Source organism: Pollicipes pollicipes, unplaced genomic scaffold (assembly GCF_011947565.3).
Source record: "Pollicipes pollicipes isolate AB1234 unplaced genomic scaffold, Ppol_2.1 Scaffold_4219;HRSCAF=4965_pilon_pilon_pilon, whole genome shotgun sequence".
NCBI lineage: Eukaryota > Metazoa > Arthropoda > Thecostraca > Pollicipedomorpha > Pollicipedidae > Pollicipes > Pollicipes pollicipes.
The window spans coordinates 25,238,952-25,262,495 of NW_023596448.1; the positions used below are offsets into that span (position 1 = coordinate 25,238,952).

General features: G+C 51.7%; 1 protein-coding gene and 1 long non-coding RNA gene across 2 annotated transcripts; both read right to left on the reverse strand.

The window, feature by feature from the left end:
- Window positions 1-846: 846 nt before the first annotated feature.
- On the reverse strand, window positions 847-2,006 carry LOC119096024 (uncharacterized). The gene is made up of 2 exons (XR_005093977.1): window positions 1,656-2,006; window positions 847-1,014 (listed from the first exon to the last, which is right to left on the reverse strand). It is a non-coding gene; the product is annotated as an uncharacterized LOC119096024 (long non-coding RNA).
- Window positions 2,007-18,741: 16,735 nt separating this feature from the next.
- Window positions 18,742-23,000, reverse strand: LOC119095051 (ER membrane protein complex subunit 1-like). The gene is made up of 6 exons (XM_037217951.1): window positions 22,977-23,000; window positions 22,419-22,614; window positions 21,471-21,668; window positions 20,815-20,940; window positions 19,316-19,549; window positions 18,742-18,905 (listed from the first exon to the last, which is right to left on the reverse strand). The coding sequence occupies exons 1-6, from the start codon at window positions 22,998-23,000 to the stop codon at window positions 18,745-18,747; spliced, it is 939 nt and encodes a 312-aa protein (XP_037073846.1). The 3' UTR covers window positions 18,742-18,744.
- Between the last annotated feature and the right edge of the window lie 544 nt (window positions 23,001-23,544).

Consider the following 23,544-nt stretch of genomic DNA (forward strand, 5'->3'; position numbering starts at 1 on the left):
TGGCGCGGCACCTCCAGCCGGCTTCATTGTGTCGTGGAGCGGACATGGATTTGTTACTAAGCTCGGAGTCCGGCTGGCTAGCCTCACGCGCGTGATTTTGGTAATGGTGTCGACTGTATGCGCGCAGCAGGCGCTGGGCGGCGCAACGCTGCCTGCCAATAAGGACGATTATTCATACCCTGGCGGCCGCTCTAGAAATTAGTTTGGAAGCTCTGGTCTTTGGACATTTTGTCCTTTGGACAATATGTACATTTAAGTTCATCAAAGTACATTCTGTACTTTGGACATGCTGTACTTAAGATATTCTGGACATTGGGTATTATGATACCGACCCCCTCTACTCTGCACCATGTTGGAAGTTACTTTTCAATTTGGACAGTGTGCGCTTTGGACATTATGAACTTTGGACATTCTGTACCTTGGTCATTCTGTACTTTGGACATTCTGTACCTTTGGACATTCTGTACCTTGGACAATATGATACGGGCCCAGAAGCTTCTCATTGTTTTGCCATAGGTTGAGACCGGGCCAAACACCCTGATCAGGTCATCAGCCTTTGCCGTGTCGAGCACGAACGTATCTTCCATATCAATTCGTTCGCAGACGGCGGATGGCAACAGTACGTATTGGATTTGTCCTTGGCCGTCAACCATCAGATGATGCGGCCTGTGCTAACCACGTGGTCATTGTGCGTGGGTGCATTGTGGACCGAATGACTACCTTTGTTTCAGTGCACTTCTTATTACCCGCATGAACTGGGAGGAGCCAGTTGTCCTGCCGAGCCGCCACATGAGAGCAAATGATCTGATACGGCCAGTGTCAAGCACTGTTTCAACACAGCTGTCGTAAGAGAAGAAGCGTGGACATTGTATTGAGCGATGCCATGTTACATCACGTCACGTTCGACACCGTATGCGGGGTGTCAGTGTGGCTGCCGACGGAGGAGGTGAGCACCCGGGCCGGGGCGGGGCAGATGCCGTGTCCCGCCGCCTCCTGCTCGCCAGCCGACTGCACCTGGTGGCACCACCGACTCCGGGTTAGTGGGAGCGGGCGGCCACTGTTGCAATAGTGCGCCCCGAAACACTATATATTATCATCGATAGTGCCAGGGCGGGCGTAGGGGGTGACGAGCAGAACTGGTTCCAAACTGGCCCCGATTCTGTTTATGTACTGGGGTTTCATGGCTGACATCATTATGGTGAACATGAACACTGTAAAAATGGAAGATGGATGTAGCAATGCCTTGCACGGTCAATACCACGCAAGCTATGCTGCTTCGCAAGATGACACGTGATTTTTGTCTGGACACTGCGGAACAGCACAACACAGTACGGCAATTACTGTTAGGTGGGGACAGAAGACGAGGAGACCTCGGTCCGCACACTTAAGAGTAACTACAAAATGGTGATGAACTCTCGTCACTCACGGCCAGGCACGCGATTTCGTGAGTGCCCAATTCGAGCGCGAAGACACGTGAGGGGACGAGCACGGTCGTTACGAACAATACGTTTGGGGAGAGGAAAACATGGACATCTCAACCGCTTTTGGCGGCTGAGGACTGCGCGCGATCAAGGGTCACCCCGCCCCTGACCAGGGGCTCGCCCCGGGCAGGGTCCCGGACCCTGGGTCCCTGTGGTCGTCCGCCCCTTACTGACCTCATCACAGGGCCGTCTTGCAGACGGTTCTCGCTGCGCACTTGTCGTAGCAGCACTTCATGCTGCCAGTGCAGTCACCGTCCGTGGTGCAATACTGCGGCCCGCTGAAGCTGGCAAAGGCTGGGCAGTCGTCCCGCACCGGCGGACACCGGCCCGGCTTGTTGTTGTCACAGCAGTACAGCTCCTTTTCGCCATTTGGCCCCGGCCGCTTGCAGAAGTAGAAACAGCCCGATGTGGCGGCGACGCACGCCGCCAGGAGAATGGTCATTTGCAGACGCATGGCTGGAACGCTGGGCCGGACACGGTCGGTTGTCTGTGCGCTGGCTGTGGCTCGCCGATGGGCTTGTGATGCGGCCGACGGCGGCCGCCGCGCCTTTATACCGGCGCGGCCGACGCCCGCGGCGACGCTCTGTCGTGGTTTTCCAGCTCGGTAGCTCGTGGAGAACGCAGAAGAGACCCGATCGGCCGCTGCGCAGACCGCCCAGTGAGCGGGTGACGCTAGCCATTCCAACTCGATTCGCGTTCACCGAAGGCTGACCGGTTGCATGGGACCGACCACGCGCCGGTGGGTTGCTGCAGGGCGCGCTCTCAGCAACACGGAGCTGGCCGGATCGCACACTGAGCGGGGCGATCGGTGTGTGGGTCACGAACATGCTCGTCACCATGTTTGTGTTCTGGGACGTAGTTTCGCGAAATGCATTTCAGTAGAGGGGCTGAAGAGAAAAATGGCAAAACCTTCCCAAAAATACGCAAAAATGGGTTTCTTCCCGGATTTGACTCGCTTTCTTCTCAAAGTTGGGGGACTGAAGTCCAAATTGGCAGGGGGGAAGGGGGCTGCTTCTTCCACTGACAGATGTGACGCGACTGAAGTGAAGCGTCTGGTGAACAGTAACAGGTAGCGCAATCCCAGCAGACTGTCGCGCCTCGCAACGAAATCGCGATGCGGTGTGTGCCAGGAGCGGACACTACAACAACGTAATTACGTGACGTGATGATGTAGAGGACCCATTCTGATATTTGGAGGGTCCATTACTGACTGTGAAGGCCCCACTCTTGCCTGTAGAAGATCATTCTTGCTTGTAAGAGCTCACTATATAGACTTGGGGCCCACTTTGACATTTCTGAGTTCGCTCCCCCAACTTATACACCGTCTCCGCGCCCTTGCGCGCGCGCGACGTTGACGTGCGGCCTCAAAGCGACCCTGGACTCTAATCAATGATCACACAAGCAGGCGTTGTTTTGGAAAAATATCGCAGTAAAATTATTTTGTCTCGTTACTCAGTATATGAAAGGTTATACATGGCTTATGCTGAAGAAAGTGGCATTATCACAGAGTTGTTTTGAGATGCTCTTGAGCTTGTTGTCTTTATTTAGTTGCCGTAAAAGTCGTTCTTTGAAACTGTGTGACTTAGCGGACAAGTTCTCCCAAAAATCACCAAAGCTCTCCGGTTCCTTTTTCACGATAACCTCATCCGCCAATTTTTGTGTGCAGTGAAGTCCATCATTTGTCTTGCATTGTCGACGTTCTCCCCCAACGACCGCACGCCGTATGTGACCGCAGGTGAGCCGCAGCGTAACTTCTCGGGACTAGTTCCGCTGGCTTATCGCCTAGTTCGCAGTGCTGTTCTTCCTAGGAACTAAAACTATCAGGCTTTGCGCTACACGTCCGTGAAGATGTGCACACTATTTCGCGTGACTACGTCAAGGTCATTCAGACATACATGACACAAGGCAACATCATCCAAATGTTGCTACCCCACGAGCCAGGCGGCGTCCAAGACCAGGAAGAATAACATCGCCCACCCGTTCAGATCTGACGTTTGTGAGCAGGATTTCCACAAGAGCCCGACGTCAATTAGCTCTTAAACAACGCTGAGCAAGCTGTACAAGCTTTAATCACGAATAATATTTTGGTTGTTTTTGTTTGTTTGGATTAGAGCCCTTCCGACCAGAAATGATCATTTCATGACTATTGGATGAACGAAGATGGTTTACGGTGCGGCAGACGTGTGTGCGTCTGGGGGGGGGGGGGGGGGCAACCGCCGAGCTTTAACCCGCGCATGTGCGCTGGGTACCCGGTTGGGGTCTCCCTCCTACGGGGCTCTCGACCCACCTGTGGCTGACGCATGCAGCCTTCCCCGGACGAGCGAGGTGTCGCGAGAATGCAGGATGAAGCAAGATGGAGGATAACAGGGTCGGATGAATTACGTTTTGCGCTGCCTCATGTCGACAAGTTGTACACAGCTTTTGCACTTGCTAGTCACTGTGGAAATTGGACTTGTAATCGAAAAAGTTGAGGGGAAACTCATAACCGAGTATTTAAGTACAATTAAACATCTCAAACACGCGAATAGATATGCAAGAACACCACAAAAAGCCGAAACACGGGCAAATGGCGGCGTTTGGCTCAGTGAACACTTCCCGCACCGCGCTGCCATCTCTCGATTTTTTTGAAGCACTGCATAAGATATCTGTGAGGCTAGCGATTTAGTCCACGATTTATTCGGCGACAAGCTCCGATTTCTCTTTAACATAAGTCTGTAGGTCAGATATGGCACGAGAAGGCCGAGAATGCCATTCATTTTGCAGTATCATGTGACCTCAATGTTCAAAAGCTAACTCAAAAGACGGCGAACTTCTCATCGCCATAACATTACCGACCGATTTTGAATTTGTCAGCACCAAAATATTCCAAATCGCAAGAACCACCGTCCATGAAGAAGTCCTGACCCCTCAAGGTCATTCTTCAAGGTCAAACGCGCGCTCAAAGGACGTAGAGCTCTACATCACAAAAATTACCGGTTGATTTCCAACTTACCTGCACCAAAATATTAACAACAGAAAGTATTAGCGTCCGTCAAAAAGACCTGACCTCTCAATGTCATTCTTAAGGGTCAAATCAGGCTCAATGGAAAGGGGAACTCCACATCATCATAAACTTACTGGCCGATTTGGAATGTCCGAGCAGTAAAATATTCACAAGAGTAACAACAAGCGCTCGACAAAAAAACCGTACTAATCAGGGTTGGTAATTTCGAATCAAATGTGGGCTTCAAGGTCAAACGCAGGCTCAAGGTAAGGAGCCTTGTATGACCAAAAATACGCCGGCCGGTTTAAAACTGTCCAGCACCGGAACATTTATCATAGAAAGAACTAGCGTACGGCAAAAAGTCCTGTCCTCTCAATGTTATCCATCAAGGTCACACTCAGACTCAAAGCGCAGGGACTCCATATCACCAAAAAAACTACCGGCCGATTTAAGCTTCTCGGGCATCAGGATATTCACCAGCGCTTCCAACGCCTCAGTCTCATGACTCATGCTCACGACTCAGTCTCATCACTCAGGCTCATGACTTCTCCAAATTACCCTTCAAGGTCAAATGTGGACTAAGATAATAGGCAACTCGATGTCACCAAAAACACCAGCCGACTTTTAGCTTCCAAGCACCAGAATATTCAACTCCTCAAGACCTAGCGTCCGTCATTAAGTTTGGATCTCTTGCAGTTGAAATTCAAGGTTAAGCTGCTCCTCGAATTACGGAAGCTTTGGCGATTTGTCCAGCGATTTACTGAGCGACGAGTCCTCAGTTCTCTGTAAACACGCCTCAAGGTCAATTATGACACAACTTGACCTTTATTTTGCTAAAGCATGTGACCGCTTAAGGTCAAAAGCTAGGTTAATCCGATGGCTAACTTCATGTAACCAAAATATACCGACATATTTTAATCTTACCAGCATCAGAATGTTCACCAAAGAAGAAACTAGCGTGCGCTTAAAAGTTCTGACCTCTCAAGGTCATCATTCAAGGTCAATTGCAAGCACAAAGTACATATCAAAAAAAATATTGGCCGATTTTAAACTTGTCGGCACCAGAATATTCATCATATAAGAAAAAGCGTCCGTCAAAAAGCCTTGATCTCTCAAGGTCATCCCTCAAGTTCAGCCTCAGGCACAAAATGACAGAGAACTTCGCATCCAAAATATCCAGCCGACTTTATTTTTCCCCGTGTTGGAGATCCAATCAAATTGAGCCTGCGTTTGATCTTAAAAGGTGGCCTTGAGAGGTCAGGATATTTTTATGGACGCTAGTTGTTGCGCCTATGAAAATTGGATGTTCGCAAATTTAAGATTTTTCAGTAATTTTTGAACGATATTGAGTTTCCCGTCCTGTCATCTACCTTGTGACCTAGAAGGTCACGCCATATTACTAGAAAAGGTAATTTTTGACGCGCTCGTGCCATAATTAACTTTGACACTTTTTCAGAGAAATCAGAACTCGCTGCCAAATAAATTGCTGAATAAAGACCAGTTTCACGGGCGTACAAAAAAGCGACAATTTCGCACGACTAGTTGTCAGTACTTCAGCGCCACACGAACGTTCGAGGAGCATATTTACTAAATAAACAGATTGTGTTGCCAATAACAGTCTTTACAGACCTCCACCACCAACACTCTACCTCCACTCTATTTAACAATAATGACACCCCTTATTTCCTTCCAGGCAAGGTGCCCCTTGAGTAGAACACCAAGGGCACCTCACCGGTTCCGGTCAAGAGCTGAAGGGCTACTTCGTCCCATCGCGAAGCGTCTTCTGGCTGTCATTCTAGCGACACGGGGCGGCATTTCCTGGTCGACCCGGAGGCCATTGGGAGGATATATCATATCACATTGTTCCCCTCCCTGACACGGGAGGCCCTCTGATCCGCGCAGTTCGCCCCGTATCAGCACAGGAACAGTCATAGACGCAACAACATCCCTGATCGCCAAAGGCGGTTCAGTAATTGTCACACAGGCTCCAGTTCCGTGTTTTTCTGTTTTCTTCAGAGATATTGATGAATCCCTGAACGTAGATCGTAGATTAAATGGGATCCTGAGCTTGTATTAACGTCCATGTTCGTCTCAAAATGTTCAAGATTCAGTCAGAATTGACTACTGACAAAAATTAGGTGATATAGTTTTGATCATACGCGCTCGCACGCCATAGCAACAACAGCCTGAACGCCTGGCGTTGCAGCCTCTATCGGCCGCGTGGCGTCGGCCTGCGGCTGTAACGCTAAGCGATGGCCAATAAGCAAACGAAAAAGATGACGCATCTTGAGGAACATGGCTGGTGAACTGGGGAAATTGGCATGTATATTTAAATGTGGTGCAAATGTTCAACCGCAATCTGAAAAGTGGGGGGGGGGCAGAACTCTGCTGGCCCCCCGCCTTAAAAGTGGGGGGGGGGGCATGGCCCCCTGCCCCCACCTCGTTCCTACGTCCATGGCTATAACGTTCCAACCCTACTTTGTATCATCTATCGAATCAGAATAAGATAGGCCATACATTTCAGGTTTGTAACCAAAATTGCAACTTTCAGAAGGAAAACCCCAACTCTCTTTAAAGTTAGTTTTGGTAGATTGGTCATTGCCGTAAATTTCCGTGCTTCGAAAAGTAGCTTTGTCAATGGCCAAAATGTTAAAAAATGCCACGTGGTGATTTACATCATGAGGTTTCGGTTTTGAAAGTTAGTATGCACAAATTTTAAAAGATAGTCAAAAGTGGCATTAGATCATTGCCAGCTGAGTGGTGTTTAGTTGCGTAATATTAAAATGAACCTACTGGAGTTATGAACGCTCAAAGTGCCCCATGTTGGTTGACCTACAAGAATGCCTGAGGCTATAACTCCTCAATTGTTGCTCTAATCTTTCTAAAAATGGTACATATAAATCCGGGCTTGGGAGATAACCCCACACTGAGATTTTTAGCGAAATCAAAGGTGAGGTTTTATTTTGGCTCCTTCACCGCTTAATTTGTCGTGGAATTGATCACCTATATACCAATATATCTCTATGCGGTGCGAAATGGCAGTTTCATGTCTGCTTGTGATAGTCATTTCTTGGCAGCAAAATAACTCTATTTTTGATTGGCAAACAAATAATGAGCATACCATACCTGGCCTTTTAATATCGGGAACACCAACTTAGGTAACCAGAATCTGAGTAGACTGTGAATGAGATTCAGAAAGCTCGATTGCAAGATGACGAACACACGCCACAGTTGTTATTTGTGTCACTGTAGTTCTGATTAATACTCTCTTGCTGATCTCCAGTGACCTTGAGGCAAGTTGGCCGGAAATGCAATTAAATGGAATGTTTCCAATCTGAATATTTTGAAGCAAGCATGGGATATGATGAGATAAACCCACTTATAACTATTAGTATACTTCTAAGTGGAAAAGGCCACTCTAGACATCACAGTTTCTCTATCTAGTAAATAATCTCCTCAATTCGTCATTGTTTGATTGCGTCATCGTATAATGCACGACATTGGTTGAGAGCCAGTAAACGGCTGTCATGTCTGGAAATCGTCTCACGAACGCCATATATGAACGACTGAACAATTTCATTTTGATTGGCCTTGATCGCCGCATGGCCAATGGAATGATAGGACTTGGCTGACGTAATTACGGTGTCAAATATGTCTGGGTGGCCTTGAAATAGTAGCCACTAAATAGCCTGTGCATTTTTATGGGCGTACAGCTAAGAAACTAGAGGGTTTTAGGCCTTCCGAAGGACATGGCCGTGAACCTTGAAATTTCCGAAGGACATGGCCGTGAAGCTTCTGTGAAACCGAGCGGTGCTGGCCACTGAAGACGACACCAGTCGGTGGGCGCCGTGCGAGCTCGAACGACCGCCGTGAAGTGATGGCTCTGAACGGTTTCCGAAAATAATTAGTACAGTTCAGAGATGAGATTTGGCTTATCTTTTTCACAGCTTTGAGGTTGTCCTCTTGACAGATTAACAAGAACATTTACACGGAAAGTAAAAATTTTATTGTTGCTCATATAGTTCCACCACCTGATTCCAGCACCACTTCGCGGTGCTGTAAAGGCCAATCTGTTATCATCAATCTAAAAATCGCACAGGTAAAATATACGCCCGGAATTTCTCTAAACTGTAAGATGTTATGTCTTGGAATGCTTAAGGGCATTTGGTTCAAAGTGTTATTATTATTTTCGTGCACCCGTTGGTCACGGTCCACCGTCGCCGAGCCGAGGCTACGCGGCATGAGAAGACCACAACGCCTGGTCTCGAGGTTTTGTTGCTGAGATTTGCAAGTGCGGATGTTCGAAACTATGTTACACAGACTGTATCATTCATCAATTTTGTCTGAATGTTGAACATATCCAGACAACCATGGCTTAGCCATGTTGATATAAACTGTTGACCCATTTGGCCTACAGTCTTCATTCGCGGAGTTCTTAATATTGTATAGGACCCAGATAAGAATTTTGACAAAGCTTCTGAGTTCTATCGAATTGTAAAGAGTTCACTAACCCATTATTAAATGGAGAGCGCCGGTGATTTAGCACATGCAATCGCCTCAAGCACGATTTCTTCAGTTTGTTGACCATAACATTCAGGCAGGATGGATCTCGCGGTAGCTGCTGGATTCTGTTCCAGTTACAGAAGGTAAAAATAAAAAGATTGAAGAAAAACATGCCGTTATTAAGAAACGGGCCACATCCGGCAATGTCGGAGGGAGGAGGGGTCTCTCAGTATTAGGATGCCCTTTGTCAAGCCTGTGCCCCCCGCCTCCCCCTCCCTTGCCGAGGCTCTGTCTGTGCACCTGGATTAAACTCTGCAAAACCGACGTGCTCATCAGTCTTAAGCCCGCCACTCAGGCCACTCGTGCACTAAGACCTATATCCTAGCTACCAGAACCTTTGACACGGTCAGCAAACGTAGTGCAAATATGTCTCCCGAAATGAAAATGTTTGATGTTCATGACGCATTGCATTCATTCATCTCTTTTGGTGTGGTTTATCGCGTTTATAAATAGATTGTAACGGTTGCTAATGCATTTGTCTTCAGACGAAAATTCAGAGTGTTCGAAAATTTGCCAGTGACAAACAAAAAACATCCTATCCACCACTAAGTGGAGATCGGCACGTTTCAAGTTTTCTTCTGAACGTAGGTGAAGTAAACTGGTCACGTTTTTCGGTGCTAATATTCGACCGGTTTGTTTATTTTATCCGTTGACTCGTCGCGGCGGAATATCGCAGTGAATGCAACTTGTTTCGGTCAAAAGAACTTTGAATATTACTGAATAGTGCGAAAACAATCAGGCAGTACGATAAACTACCCCAGGGTCAAAAAGGCATGCTAATTGTGCAGTTCAAACATGCTGAACACGGGTGTCGATTTGTATTCTTTTGTGGGGGCCCTGGCCCGCTCAATCTTGTGTTGGGCCTGCCCAATGTTAGCTTGGCCTCCAAAGATACAAATCGTAACGGCTGAGCGGATAAACGATGCAACAGACTACACATACCTAGCGCCATAAGACACACAATGGTTTCTGAGGTTAAAGTGAAAAGCTCTGGAATATGGGGATGATTTCAGTCCTTCATGGCTAACCTCGTCCCCGTCCCCTACAACCAAAATGCGTGCCGCCTCCCATGACCGCCATAGAAGAGCGTCATCGATACCTTAAGGTTACCTCTAAAGGGGCGCCTTCACGTGTCTATCAGAGAAACGCGTGCGTCCAGTGCCTGCTCCCTGGATCCAACCCCACATGGCTTCTATGCTGCTTAATTTTAAAGACTTACAAATTATACAAAAATAAAAAGCACATATTGTGTTTAATCAAAATAAAGTGGGCTAGATCCGGTAACAAAAGAACAGCGGGGAGGGGGCTAGGCTGTCGGGCCTTCGGTTTAGCCCTTCAATAATTGATAAAAATTGACACCCAAGATCAGGAATGTAGGGAAAACTGGAACAGTTGTTATAAACCGTTCAAATTTGTGCAATTTCGATCGCGCAATCTTCGATTTCGATCGATTCGATTTGTGCAATCTTTCACTTGCAGGTTCTGCGTGTACTTAGGCTCCAGAGGGTTGGCGGGGGGGGGGGGGGAGCTCATCGTTGGCTTTGCTTTTGCTAGAGCTGAAGCTTAGGCTTAGACCATCCATATCAATGCTGTCGTCCAAAGGTAAGACTCGATATGTTTATTTTTGGTCACCTTGCGTTTTTCTGTCATTTGATTGATCTTCTCCAGCTCAGCTCCATTGTTCCGGAGCTCCAGCTCCAGCGCCGATCAGACCATTGCCGAAACCATTAGTTAAAATTTTCACAGTCTTTTAGGTAAAAGGGTGTAAAAAATTCAACTAATAGCATAATAACTGAATTCACCTTGAGAAAGGAAATCAGTGGCCAAAAATGAGCACATGAAATCTTGCCTTTGGACAGCAGAATTGCTCGCTTTAATTCGATTACAAAAAGTGCAGATTAGAAACGGAAGTTTTCGCGGTAACTTCGCGTGATTTCGCTGGGATAAAACTTTTACGTCTGATTTGTCGACGGAACTCGTGGTCCGCTTCATACCTGCCGCGCCGATAACTGCACGTGCCAAGTCTAAGGATGTGGAGGCCTGTGGCTTGTGTGAGGTGCCGCCGATCAGACCAACCGGTCCGGTGCAGCAAGCTCGTTCTTTGTTTTCCATGGCCATCTTCTCATTTCGAACAATATTTTTCTCCACATTAGCTGTAGGTCACGAGACTACAATATGCCAGCGAATTTGAACCCGGTCGTTGACTTTTGATCAACGTGTGTCCTACGTCACCGGTCGTTGTACCGTGACTGGGGCGTAATTTCGCAAGGTGAGTTGAAGGCCTGAGCAATTTTTATAAATTTAATCCGAACCCTTTAAATGGATGGATTTCTGGGATCAGCGCCCACGCTAAGCAGCGTTTGTTGTGTGAACCCTGGCCCACACCATCCGATCGTACAATTCCAGGCAGCGGCAGGATTCGGTGGCGAAAGCTTAACGTGCCGCAATGCTCGGCACGGTCCGTTCTGCCCTCTTACGTCAACTGATCTTTAATGCGACCGCTGCCACCGGCCACATGCCACACCTGCCAAGGGCAAATAGCGAGCGACCTAAAGCGACTCGAACCCACTCTGCCATCGGTGGATGGATCGAAATACAGGCGCTCTAACCAACTGAGCCACCGGGACGAACATCGGAAGCGATGCTAACAAAATACGCAAACAAACTGGTTTCTCCTCGGATTTGGCCTACGTTCTCCTCAAAAGTAGAGGGCTTGAAGCCAGATTAGAGGAGGCTGAAGTCCTCCTCCCCCCCCCCCCCCCCCCCCAGCACCAAATACGAAACTATAACTTGACCGCAACTCAGCCAACAAAGCACCGCTGTTAGAACGCCTGGCTCGGGCGCGCCTGGAACGCTGCCGCTTCTGCGGCCCTCCGAGCTCCACTGCACCTGCCCCAGTACGACGTAACAGCCTTACTGCGCGTCTGCTCTGGCTTAGTGCGGGCACAATCTGCCATTCCCCGAATAAACGCCTGCAGCTGCGGCCTTTCCGTCCGCTTTCTCGGCACCTGGGGCTGCGGTGGTGCGAAAGCTGGAGAATCAGGTAGGAGACGGGGAGTACCCGCTGCACCACCGGCCGCAGCGAGGGCAAGGCTTTCTCGGACCTGACCGGGCGATGTGGTGGTCGGAGGGTGCGATGGCCTTCATACTGCAAAAGCCCTGTGCAGGTGATCCTCTGGCGGGCGCCGAGGGCTGACCACAGTTCACAAACTCCGGCACCGATGATTTGGAGTAGGGAATTGGGCGAAACACAACAGAACAGCTCCTCACTGGACGAAACGCAACCTGTTTAATAATAAAACACTTGAGTGCTTAAAGGTGGTGATACGTGTGGACTGCCGTTTAAACTGCGCCACTTCCGCGCGCCAGTAGGCAAAATGTGGCTCTTTCGTGATTCACTGAAAATATCCTCCGCGAGCCTCAGGTCAAACTTACTCATAGCCTCAGGCTGAGAATTACAACACCATACGCAGAGTTCATTGTACATTTGTCTAGTGATCAGTAAATACGCTTGAGTATGAAATGCATCAACATTATTATTAGCGGGAGCAGCATGTCTTCACTTGACTCCACGTGACTCGTAACGTTAAAGATCTGCGGTGGAAGACGCTCGTAGGCGAAGGTCGGTGGGCAAAGCTTGTGATGGGAAAGGTTCGTAATAGATAATATTTATTTCGGGCAACTTTCGCAAGCGGAAGGATGATAAAACGGAAACAATGGTAAACGGTGGTGCTGTAAACCCTAGTCCTGTAAACTTAGTCCCTGTGAGTCACATTCCTATCACACTAAGTGCACTTGTCAGAGGCTCAGTCGTAGGCGAGTCGTAGAATTGAATTTTGACGGCCTATTCGGAAGAGTTATTATATTTCACAGCAGAGGTGTCAATCTGCATCCTTTTTGGGTGAGCCACAGCCCCTCCCCAATGTCCAAATGACGTCCCCCGACGATAGTTTTGCCCTCCGAACCCAGCTTCTGGGCACGGCACGAGCAGCACATGGAAATTGAGTATTTAAGCGCACATTTTACCCGCACTTTTATTAACGGGCGGTCGTCATGTCCGTTGTCTGTTTTGGCTTTGCTTCGTCAGTATCAATCATTCTCATCTCGTTGCGGTGTCAATATAAGTCAGTCTCATCTCGCTGTAGCACAAGAAGATTGGGCAATACTGGCTGGGTAACTTGAGGGTGCTGTAATATATTTGTCAGTCGCTGCATTTGCAGCTTCATATATTTCGAACAAAGCACAGTGTTTTCCCTTAGCTGTTGTGGATAAGGCAACTGTTGCCTTTCAATAAGCCGCAACGATTTTTGAGAGGCCATATGCCACGTTTCTTGAATGCCTTCGAATCGGCAACCTCATAGAATATGACTCTATAGAGTATGACCGGAGTATGACTCTATGAGGATAGTTTCTATGGGGTTCATAGAGTAGGACTCTACGCAGGGATCGGAAGCCACTCAGCCCTCCAAAACAGCATCAGAGGTTTGTTCCACCGACAAGACACCAGCGTCAAGAGGCTGCAGTGTGTGGCTGAAGTGACCGCACGGTGTAGCAACTGTCATACCGCTATCTTGGGCTCGGTTCTAAACATCCAGCGAGCGATCATCTATCTCCAAACAAACCTTTCTGTCTTTGGCGCAACCCGTATATCGCATGAAATGTCCGAGCCACTTGGCGAATGCATCTGTGTTTATCCACCCGTTTGGTAACACATTGCTGGATGGCGTAGCGGGGGTGCTCCTTTGATCAACCGGCCGACCAGCTTTGCTCTTGGAAATACCAGCGCAGGTGGGACGTGGCTGCCGTCGGTGCTGGGGCATATCCCTGTGGTCACAAGAGTTCCCCTCTCTGCACTCTTCATCGTCCCAACTGGTTTGTCGTCACGTGCAGCGCACGACAAGAGGGCCACACGGGGTGCAGAAAATGTGTTTGTCGATTTCTTGACAGACATTTTCCTGTTCAAAGCAGCCAGCAAGGTCTTGCTCAAATATTCCTCTACCCACTGATGTCTGGTATTGACAACCTTTTATCTGTACGCTCTTTAAGCACAGGAGGCATGACATCAAAAGGTTAGATGCGTAGGTAATCCTGCAAGATCAGCGAAATCAAGAGATGCGTAATTATTGAAGAGGAATGCGTAATAAAAGTTTCAAGGAACATATTGCATGCAGATATATATATATATATATATATATATATATATATATATATATATATATATGTATATATATATATATATATATACTTATATATATGTATATATATATATATATATATATATATATATATATATATATATATATATATATATATTTCCATCTATCTATATATATATAGTTCATTGTATATATAGTATATATATATAGTATATATAAAAATGTGTATATATATATATAAATGTAGGTATATGTAGATGGGCAAAAGCTGTTGTGAATGTCAGCCTATTTGTCACGCGATATCTTCGTTTTTAAATCATCGATCTTACGAATACACCCTCTCTTTTTGAGGTGCTTCACTGAGATGCATTGAATCTCCAAATGCTGTCAACGTATGACTGTTAACAAGTAAATCGGGTCTCGTGCTCAGCGACTACACAAACCAGTGATTGCAATGCAGTGATCATATGAGGATTGTTTTAGGTTATGTGCCTGACGGCGAAACTTTCTCCCGTTGAATTACAGCTAGTCACGCATGCGCAAGTACTTGCATATTTACGGCAAACGTTTCAACTTTTGACTCCCGTGCGGGAGAGACCTGGCCACCTCCTTGGTGACGGAATGCGCAACATAACATGCGTGCCTTCGGCGGGTGTCCCGCCTTCGGGAGAGAGCCAGACAGGTTGTCCGTTGGAAAGGTTGGGCGCAGAGTCATGCCCTGCCCCGTGGCGAGATGTACCATCCCTTTCGGCGGTAGAACCAAACGGCAGGCGGCTCCCGCGAACCCGTGGCGGCAGGTGGGGCAGCGTTGAGCCCGCCCCAGGGAGATCACGCCCCAGGCGCTGATATCTGATTGATGGGAGCCGATGGAAAAGTGCCTACTGAAGCTAGGGGGCTTACGAAGCTTGGTTGTCGCATTAGACATAAAATGAGTTCATAGCTAAATTGCATTGAATTGGGTCTCTGCATTGCCGATTATGAACACAGTGAACTATCAATCCGTTTTCTTCACGCTTTTAAAATCAGATGTGGTGACGTCTGGTTTGCATAAAATATGCTACGACGTTAGCTATGAGTGAGTGCCCAGCGCTCATCACTTACCGTACATTGCGTAATCTAACCCAAAAATTCAGACGTGTGAAACAATATTACTTACCGTTTCTCAGACTGGTGTTACATTTTCCAATGTGTAGTAATGTATGTTTATGGTCATACTACAAATGCAATCTAATCCTAATCCATGTTATTTGGAGCTTACCAATCCAACCCAGTGCTACACATGGATTAGTCCGAGCCAACGAATTTCTTTCGTGCGGGAAGAGCTGTAGCCCGCAGTGTTCGTCATCAAGCAAGCGAATTATTGCTCGGATCACTACTTTGGTGGAAATGCGCCATTTAGTTTTTCTCACGAGCAGAACATCCCGATCTGAACCGTCAGGTTATGAACCCGAACAATTCTCAAATAACCGAAATATTGTCACTCTTTGAGACTTATTCTTGGACACTGCCCTGATGCAAAATACGACCATCGCACCGTCGCCCGCATAAGATCCACACCGGAAGCCATGTATCGGAAGGCGAAAACTGCAGCTAGTATTTCAGCATATAAGAAAGGTTGCAGTCAAAATGAGGGACATTAGAGGAGCCAGGATAGCGTACCGCAGTTTTTGAACATTGCAACTAAAGATAGGGCAGTGGTCCCTTCAAATGGTGTGTTCCACATTTGTATGAGATTTGGAACTGAAATGACCATCTTGAACATCATTTGGCCATCGCTGTCCCAGGCCATCGCTGTCCTTGCTCCCGAGATTGCTGGCGCGCATGCTCAGACCTTCTTATGTGAATAGTTTCACAAATCAGTTCTGTAAAAAGTGGACGTCCTCCGCCAAACATGGGATGCCCATGTTTCATGGCTCAACAGGGTCCGTTTCTGGACTCGATTCAACCCACTCTACCAGAACACTATCTAACACTACATGCCTTACAATAATGAGACCCCTAATTTCTTTCCGGCAAGGGTCTCCCTTGAGAAAAACACTAGGGGCACATTTCTGTTCCCGGTCGGGGCTGAAGAGGCATTCCGTCCCACCGCGGGGAGTCACTGAAGAGTCATTCCGTCGCACCGTGGGGTGGCTTGCAACTTCCATTCTGGCGACATGGGGTGGGATCCCCTGGTCGATCCGAAGGGCCTTGGAGGGGGACTCAACATATCACGGTTATATACCTCCTGACTCGGGAGGCCTTCTGATCCCCGCAGCTCTCTCCGGATTGACGCGCGAACCCTCAATGATGCAACAATATCTCTGATTGCCGCAGGTGGGCCAGTAATTGCCACATAGACTCCCGTTCGAACTCAATGCGCCCGGGCTGAAATCGGGATGGAGCCCCCCCCCCCCCCCCTCCTGCGGAACTAGGGGGGCCCCGACTGGCACAGGACCCTTTCGAAGTGTCAAAGTGAACACTAACCACAAATTCCCAGGTTTCCTTTCGTTGTCACAGAGCACGAAGACGTCGCCTGGCAAAGCGACTATCCGCGCGCGGAGTCGACGCGGAGTCGCACAGGTCGCCCAGTCCAGGCCAAACAAGAGTGCTGCCGATTGCCAATACTGACCCGCTAGGCGGCCACCTCAGCACCCAGAGCTTCGTCGCCGCTGATGTGGGGCAAAGCGGGGCACGGTGTACCTAGTAAAACTGGAAGCTGGGGCCGAGGAGTTGCTGGTTCCTGCTCTGATTGAAGTCAGAGCCCTTGCGGGAGGCACGTTCAGTCTGGCTCCTCCCCTTTGGCCGAATACGGTTGCAGGCTTTTCTACTTTTGCGCAAGAGCGGGGAGAAAGCCATGAGAAGTTGCGGTTTTATGTGGTGGAACCAATATATATAACATCAAACCGAGAATAAATATTGAAATGTAACCAAACTACTGCTCAAATTGAAACGACCTTTTCAAGCTATTTTAATCGTCATATAAACTCGCAACAAGCTTACATCGTCGCTGAGTAAATGCCAATGAAATTCGACAACCGAGTTTGCCAATCTGGGGTCCGCTGTACAATGCGGCCTATTTTGCGTGCGAATTCCAACAGCAGAGAAGTCTACGCATAAGCTGATACACGTACTTGCTTTTGCACACGGCACATGCTTGTGCGACAGCGGCGCCCAACTGATGTCCATTGGCAGATTCTATATTTTCTCCTCAGACGACTTACCCGAAACTCGTAACAGCGAGCTCGGGCTAGCTCACGCCACGGCAAGTCAGAGAATATTTACGGCACTTCTCAAAATGTCAAAAATTTCAAATTACCCCCACGAAATCCTACCGAACAGCACGCGAGGAGAAGCGTTTGCACAACAGCACTACAACATCTCCAGATTATATTTTACACGTGACGTGTATGCACGGCGCCACGCACTGCGAATCACAATAACTGAGGATGAACGGGACACGAAACGCACACCACGCAAGAGGCGTGACACACACCATTTAAAGACCATACTTGCCCCGGAAAACGCACCCACGCCACCCAAAATTGCACCGATGTCGAACTCAACGCCAGGATATACATGCTGGCAAACATGAAAATCACGACACAACCCTCGCAACTTAGTAACACACACATACGCACATTCACGCCCAAGCCGTCGCCGGATAACTTGAGCAAAATCAACCGGAATCGCGCTATGAACTAGCAATGAGTGTCGGTCAACACGAGCCCCACTCACCACCCCATCCCAGACCATTCACCCCTAACCGGCACGATTCCGTTGGCCGGATTTCGACGGTCCCCGGCGCCACGCGTCGTATGGCCAGCAGCCGGGTCGTCCACTCCGCCCGCAACGACACCGCACTCCGCCAACGCGCCGGCCTGGCGCGAGCTGTGAGCCCGCAGCACCGGCCCAGCTCAGCACCCGGCATAGCTCAGCATCAGCTCAGCTCAGCACCAGCCCAGCTCAGCACAGACTCCCGGCGCTCTGATCTGGCCGTGATGAGCTCCTCAGCCGCTGCCGCTGCCCCGCGGTCGGCGCCCGCTCCGGGTCCACTGCCGCCGAGTGACACTCGTCCCAAAGCCGGTCTCCACAGCCGGACGCGTCGGAGCGGAGGGGTACCGCCGACGCGGCCCCGGAGCGGCGACCTCACCGTCAGACCCGCCGGCAGGCAGCACGCTGCCCCGCCGTCTGACCTCGACACAGTGACGCAGTCGGTGACTAAGCCAGGTCTGCTGCAGAGCACGCCGCCGCCGGTCGAGCCGGCGGCAGGGCGACTCCCTCCAGGCCGACTGGAGGGCGTCCTGGGTGGCTACTTCCAGGCCTGCTGGAGGGCGCCCGCGGGCGGTCCGGGTGACCACTTCCAGGCCTGCTGGAGGGCGCCCGCGGGCGGTCCGGGTGACTACTTCCAGGCCTGCTGGAGGGCGCCCGCGGGCGGTCCGGGTGACTCCTTCCAGGCCTGCTGGAGGGCGCCCGCGGGCGGTCCGGGTGACTACTTCCAGGCCTGCTGGAGGGCGCCCGCGGGCGGTCCGGGTGACTCCTTCCAGGCCTGCTGGAGGGCGCCCGCGGGCGGTCCGGGTGACTACTTCCAGGCCTGCTGGAGGGCGCGGCGCTGCGACAGGCGCCGGGATATCGCCGAGGCGGCCACCAGGCCGGCCAGCACCAGCACGATGAACGTCGAGTCGAAGTCGTCCTTCAGCTGGTCGAACATGTTTGAAGGGAATACCCGCGTGTGGTACAGGTCTGCCGGAGCGCGGGACGGGTGGAGGGGGGCAGCGTCAGCTCGGTGACGGGACCGGCGCGCGGTCGCCAGTGGAGGCCGGCAGTGACGTCACGAGAGCGCGAGCACGGCACGCATGCCCATCGCCGCCCACGTCCCGCGGGCCGCTTGCCATGGGTTTGTAAATGAAATGTTAGCGTTTCGTTGCAAACATGAGTCTTTTGGTATGTTCACCTCTCGACTTGGCTTGAATAATACCATCAGCCTGCACACCAGAACCAGCCCACATCACACGCACGCACGCACACCCACACCCTCACACAAAACCAATTTGAAAACACTGTTTGCAAACGCCGCGACTAATCCAATGTAAGCCGAAGCGACAGCTACGACTCAACACGGCGCTGCGCCGCTGCCGCCTCCTGCCACTCACCGAGTCCGTACACGAACACGAGGCAGGTGGACTCGAGGCCCGAGGGGGATGTGACCACGCCGCGCACGCCCAGCAGCGTCTGGTTATAGTTGACCACGGCTACGGTGGGCAGCGGCAGCTCGGGCGTGTACGGCGGCAGGCCCTCATCCATGGCCGACCGACCGGGTGCCAGCGGCCGGCGCGGGTCGAGCAGCGCCCGGTTCAGCGCCACCACACCGCCGGAGGGCAGCACGACTGCCGGACCGGCGGAGGAGCGTCACGGGGGGGGGGGGGCACGCGACGGGGCGGACCGGCGGAGAGGCCGTCCCTCCGGAGGGGGAAAGCCAGGGAGCAGGGTGTGGTAAGGGGGCCGAAGCCAGGAGACCGTCTCCCGGAAGAGGGAGGGAAGTGGAAGCGGGGCGTGGCGCGGGGCCGAAGCCAGGACAGACCGCCCCCGGGAAAGGGGGGAAGCCAGGGAGTGAGGCGTGGTAAGGGGGCCGAAGCCAGGACGGACCGCCGCCGGGAGAGGGGGAAAGCCAGGGAGCAAGGCGTGGTAAGGGGGCCGAAGCCAGGAGACCGTCCCCGGGGACAGGGGGAAGCCAGGCGGTGGGGCGTGGTGCGGGCGCCGAAGCCAGGGGAAACCTCCGGGAGTGGGGAGGGATGTCCGGGAGCACGGCTCGATGCGAGGGCCGCCGTCCCAGTGAGGACAAGACCTGGGGCGGCGAGGGGCGGAAGGCCTGTGGAAGGGCGCCGCGCCGACCGGTGGCCGTCAGAGAGCGGCTCGTCACTAGCGATGCCACCCTTCGACCAGACTCGGTCCAGAGGGCCGCACAGGCAGACGCAGACCGGCGGAGACGGAAAGACAACGGGCCGTGCACGGATATACGCGGCGGAGCCACAGCGACAGAACCATCCTCAGAGGGAGCCAAACTGACCAGAGACCTTCGTGGGGAGGGTGCTAGCGGCCCACTGCAAGCGGAGTCGTGGGGGGCGAGAGCACGACAGTCACCGACCGGAGTTAAGGCTGTAACTCGGTCCTTGGACCAACAGGACCACAGCAGGCTATCGCGATTGAAAGGAACAGAGGTCATGACGTCACGATTATTACGTTACGAGATGGCCCAGTTAACGCAAACAAAAACGCCACGTAAGAATATATACAGATGAGACATGCTTAAGTGAAGATATCAGGTGACGTAAGGATCAGGATGGGGTACGGCATCTGGCATCAGATTTAAACAGGTGACCTTTTCCAGTTGCCACTGGAAACGTCAGCACAGGACAATGCTATCTGATATGCAACGATATTTATTTGCAAGCAGACAAAACGCCACGATGAGAAACACGAGGACAAGGTAGAAAAAGCGCCTATGCTTCTCACAAAAATTACACATGGGAAAGGACGGGTTCCATAGTGAATACACCACTTTCAATGCGGCGAATCTCCTCCCACTCATCTGATTAAGAACAAGGGCGATAGCCCCGAGGCGGGCAGAAGTCCGCAGCAGCAGCCAACTCACACAAGACGAACTTGGTGGTGATGCCCTTCTCGGTGATGGTCTCGCGCATCGCCTCGATCTGCGTGGGGAAGATGAAGCTCTGCTTCTCCACCATGGGCTGCGGCGGCGCCTCCAGCGACGAGAACGCTGCGGCAGGCGCGGCGAGCGGTCCAGCGGCGCCACACCCCCGGCGGCGATCGCGCGGCCCCAGGGGCGTTACACTCCCGCGGAGATCGCGCGAGTGGGATCGGGCAGACGGCCAGGCCGCGCCCCACGCCTTCGTAGTTCGGCGTGCCTGCGATTCGACCCTTGACCGCTGCCTCGTGGGTGCGAGTGTTGGGCAACACAGCCGCGTCGCATTCCTCTCCGCGAGTTTGTGTCGCGATGGCTTGAACTCGTTACCACTCGGGGATCAGGCGGAGAAAAGGCGGGCTCGATGGGCTTGGGTGCAGTGGAAGCCTCCCAGCCTCACCATCCGGGCGAACGACCAACATCAGGCCACACCCAGCGTCAACGCCCACACCCGGGCGCTACACAGCCTCCAGTGCCGCAGTGCTCCCAGCCTTCACCACAAACCCCTCGCCTTGCAAACACGCGGTGAGCTAACACGACCCGCGCACAGCCCTCACTGACCCCCAGCGTGGCCTCTCCTGCTCCACCCGCCCCCTGCCGCTAACCTGAGGCGTTCGCCTGCACGGTGCCCTCGAACAGCTCCAGGCTGGTGAGCTCGGTGCGCCGGGCGCGCTCGTTGTAGACCGAGTACACCAGCCAGTTCTCCGAGTGGACCGCGTGGCACGGACAGCGCACGCGCCGCTGCACGTGGCTGTACACCAGGTGGCCGCTGACGGCGTCCACCAGGTACAGGCTGGTCGAGTCTGGCGGCGGCGGAGGGCGCGCACGTGACAGAGGTGGCGCCACTGCAGGGTGCGGGGTCACCCGGCGTTGGAGCCAGCCGTGTCGCTTGGTACAACACCGCGGCCTGCCGTCGTTACACTGGCTCTCCGTCCCAGCGATGGGCCGTCCGGACTATTCGTCCAAGGCACGCACAAGTCGCTAGACTAACGTGGGTCGGGCAGACGTCATTTCAATACGCGTGTTATGACATCTAGCGTGTTGACCTTTTGACGCAGCAGCCAGAGCTCGGGGCACTGACGTTTGTGGACACAGGCTGCGGGTGCTGACGTATGCGGACACAGGCTGCGGTACTGACGTCTGTAGACACAGACTGTGGTACTGGCGCTGTGGGCACCAGCCGTGGTACTGACGTCTGTGGACACAGGCTGCGGTACTGACGTCTGTGGACACAGGCTGCGGTACTGACGTCTGTGGACACAGGCTGTGGTACTGACGTCTGTGGACACTGGCTGCGGTATTGACGTCTGTGACACAGGCTGCGGTACTGACGTCTGTAGACACTGGCTGTGGTACTGGCGTTTGTGGACACAGGCTGTGTAGACGTCTGTGGACACAGGCTGTGGTACTGACGTCTGTGGACACAGGCTGCGGTACTGACGTCTGTGGACACAGGCTGCGGTACTGACGTCTGTGGACACAGACCGTGGTAATGACGTCTGTGGACACAGACTGTGGCACTGATGTATGTGAACACAGCCTGCGGTACTGACGTTTGTGGACGGGGTCGTCGGCGTCGGTGATCACCATCAGCAGGTTGGGGTTGGCGTACTTATACAGCACGCTCCTGTCTGCCAGCACGCGACCCTGGCTGTGCACGCGCTCGTAAGGCGACTTGGCCAGCACGCGCCGGATCGTCTGACCCTGCGACGACAGGTCCAGCCGCCACGTGGGCACCGTCCGCAGGTCCTGCCGCCAGGGGCGCGCGTCAGGCCGGCCGGCTGCCTTTTGATCTGACTGTTGGATGCAGCGCCAACAGATACGTAACAGCCTGCATGCATGCGCATAGTCCCAACGGTCACAGGAGCCGAACAGTTTAGTGTTACAAATTGTTGTTCGGCGACATGTCACCAAATAATGCATAGTGCGTAACAAATGTGCTATTATCAATACTCAACTCGGGGTAGATGGCCGTGTCAAACACAACATGTAAAAAGTCACAAAACCCACACAGAGCCCACGAGCGACCATTCACTGCAGTCGACTTAACGGGTCCCCACGTGGATTCGCTTGCGATTTGGGCCGTAACGTCAGCACGCTCGAAATCCCACCTCCGTGACGACGTAGCCCTGCATGATGCCGGTGGATATCTGCCGTGTAGAAGAACAACTTCTGGTGCAGTGACTTGACGAGAGCGGCAGCACTGTCGGGCCAGACGTGTACCGCGCCGGCGGTGTCGAACATGACCAGAGGCTGTGGCAAGGCTTTCTAACGAGCTAGAACCGTCCGGTCCGAAAAAGTGGCAAAATAGAGCTTGCTTGAGAAAAGAGAGGTAGTTTGGAAGCAAAGCTGCATGACGTCAAGTATACCATATTTGATGACGTCAGTGGCACGGAGCCCTGTCAGTTAGCCAGCTGACTGTTACACAACCCATTAGTTTGAATAGTGGGCATGTCTTGGTGGCGTGTGGCTGGCGGTTCCCCGTTGGACTGAGAAGAAATTATCCGTCATTTCGCTATTCGCACACATTTCTGGAATGAGCAGTGAGTCATGGAACAGTTAAGCCTCATCAGAATTTACGATTTTTGCATGTATGATGATATAACACGTAATTATATGCCATGCGGCGTTTGTGGCGTATTGCATTCCATGACCAGGCATGTCGTTAGATAGCCATAG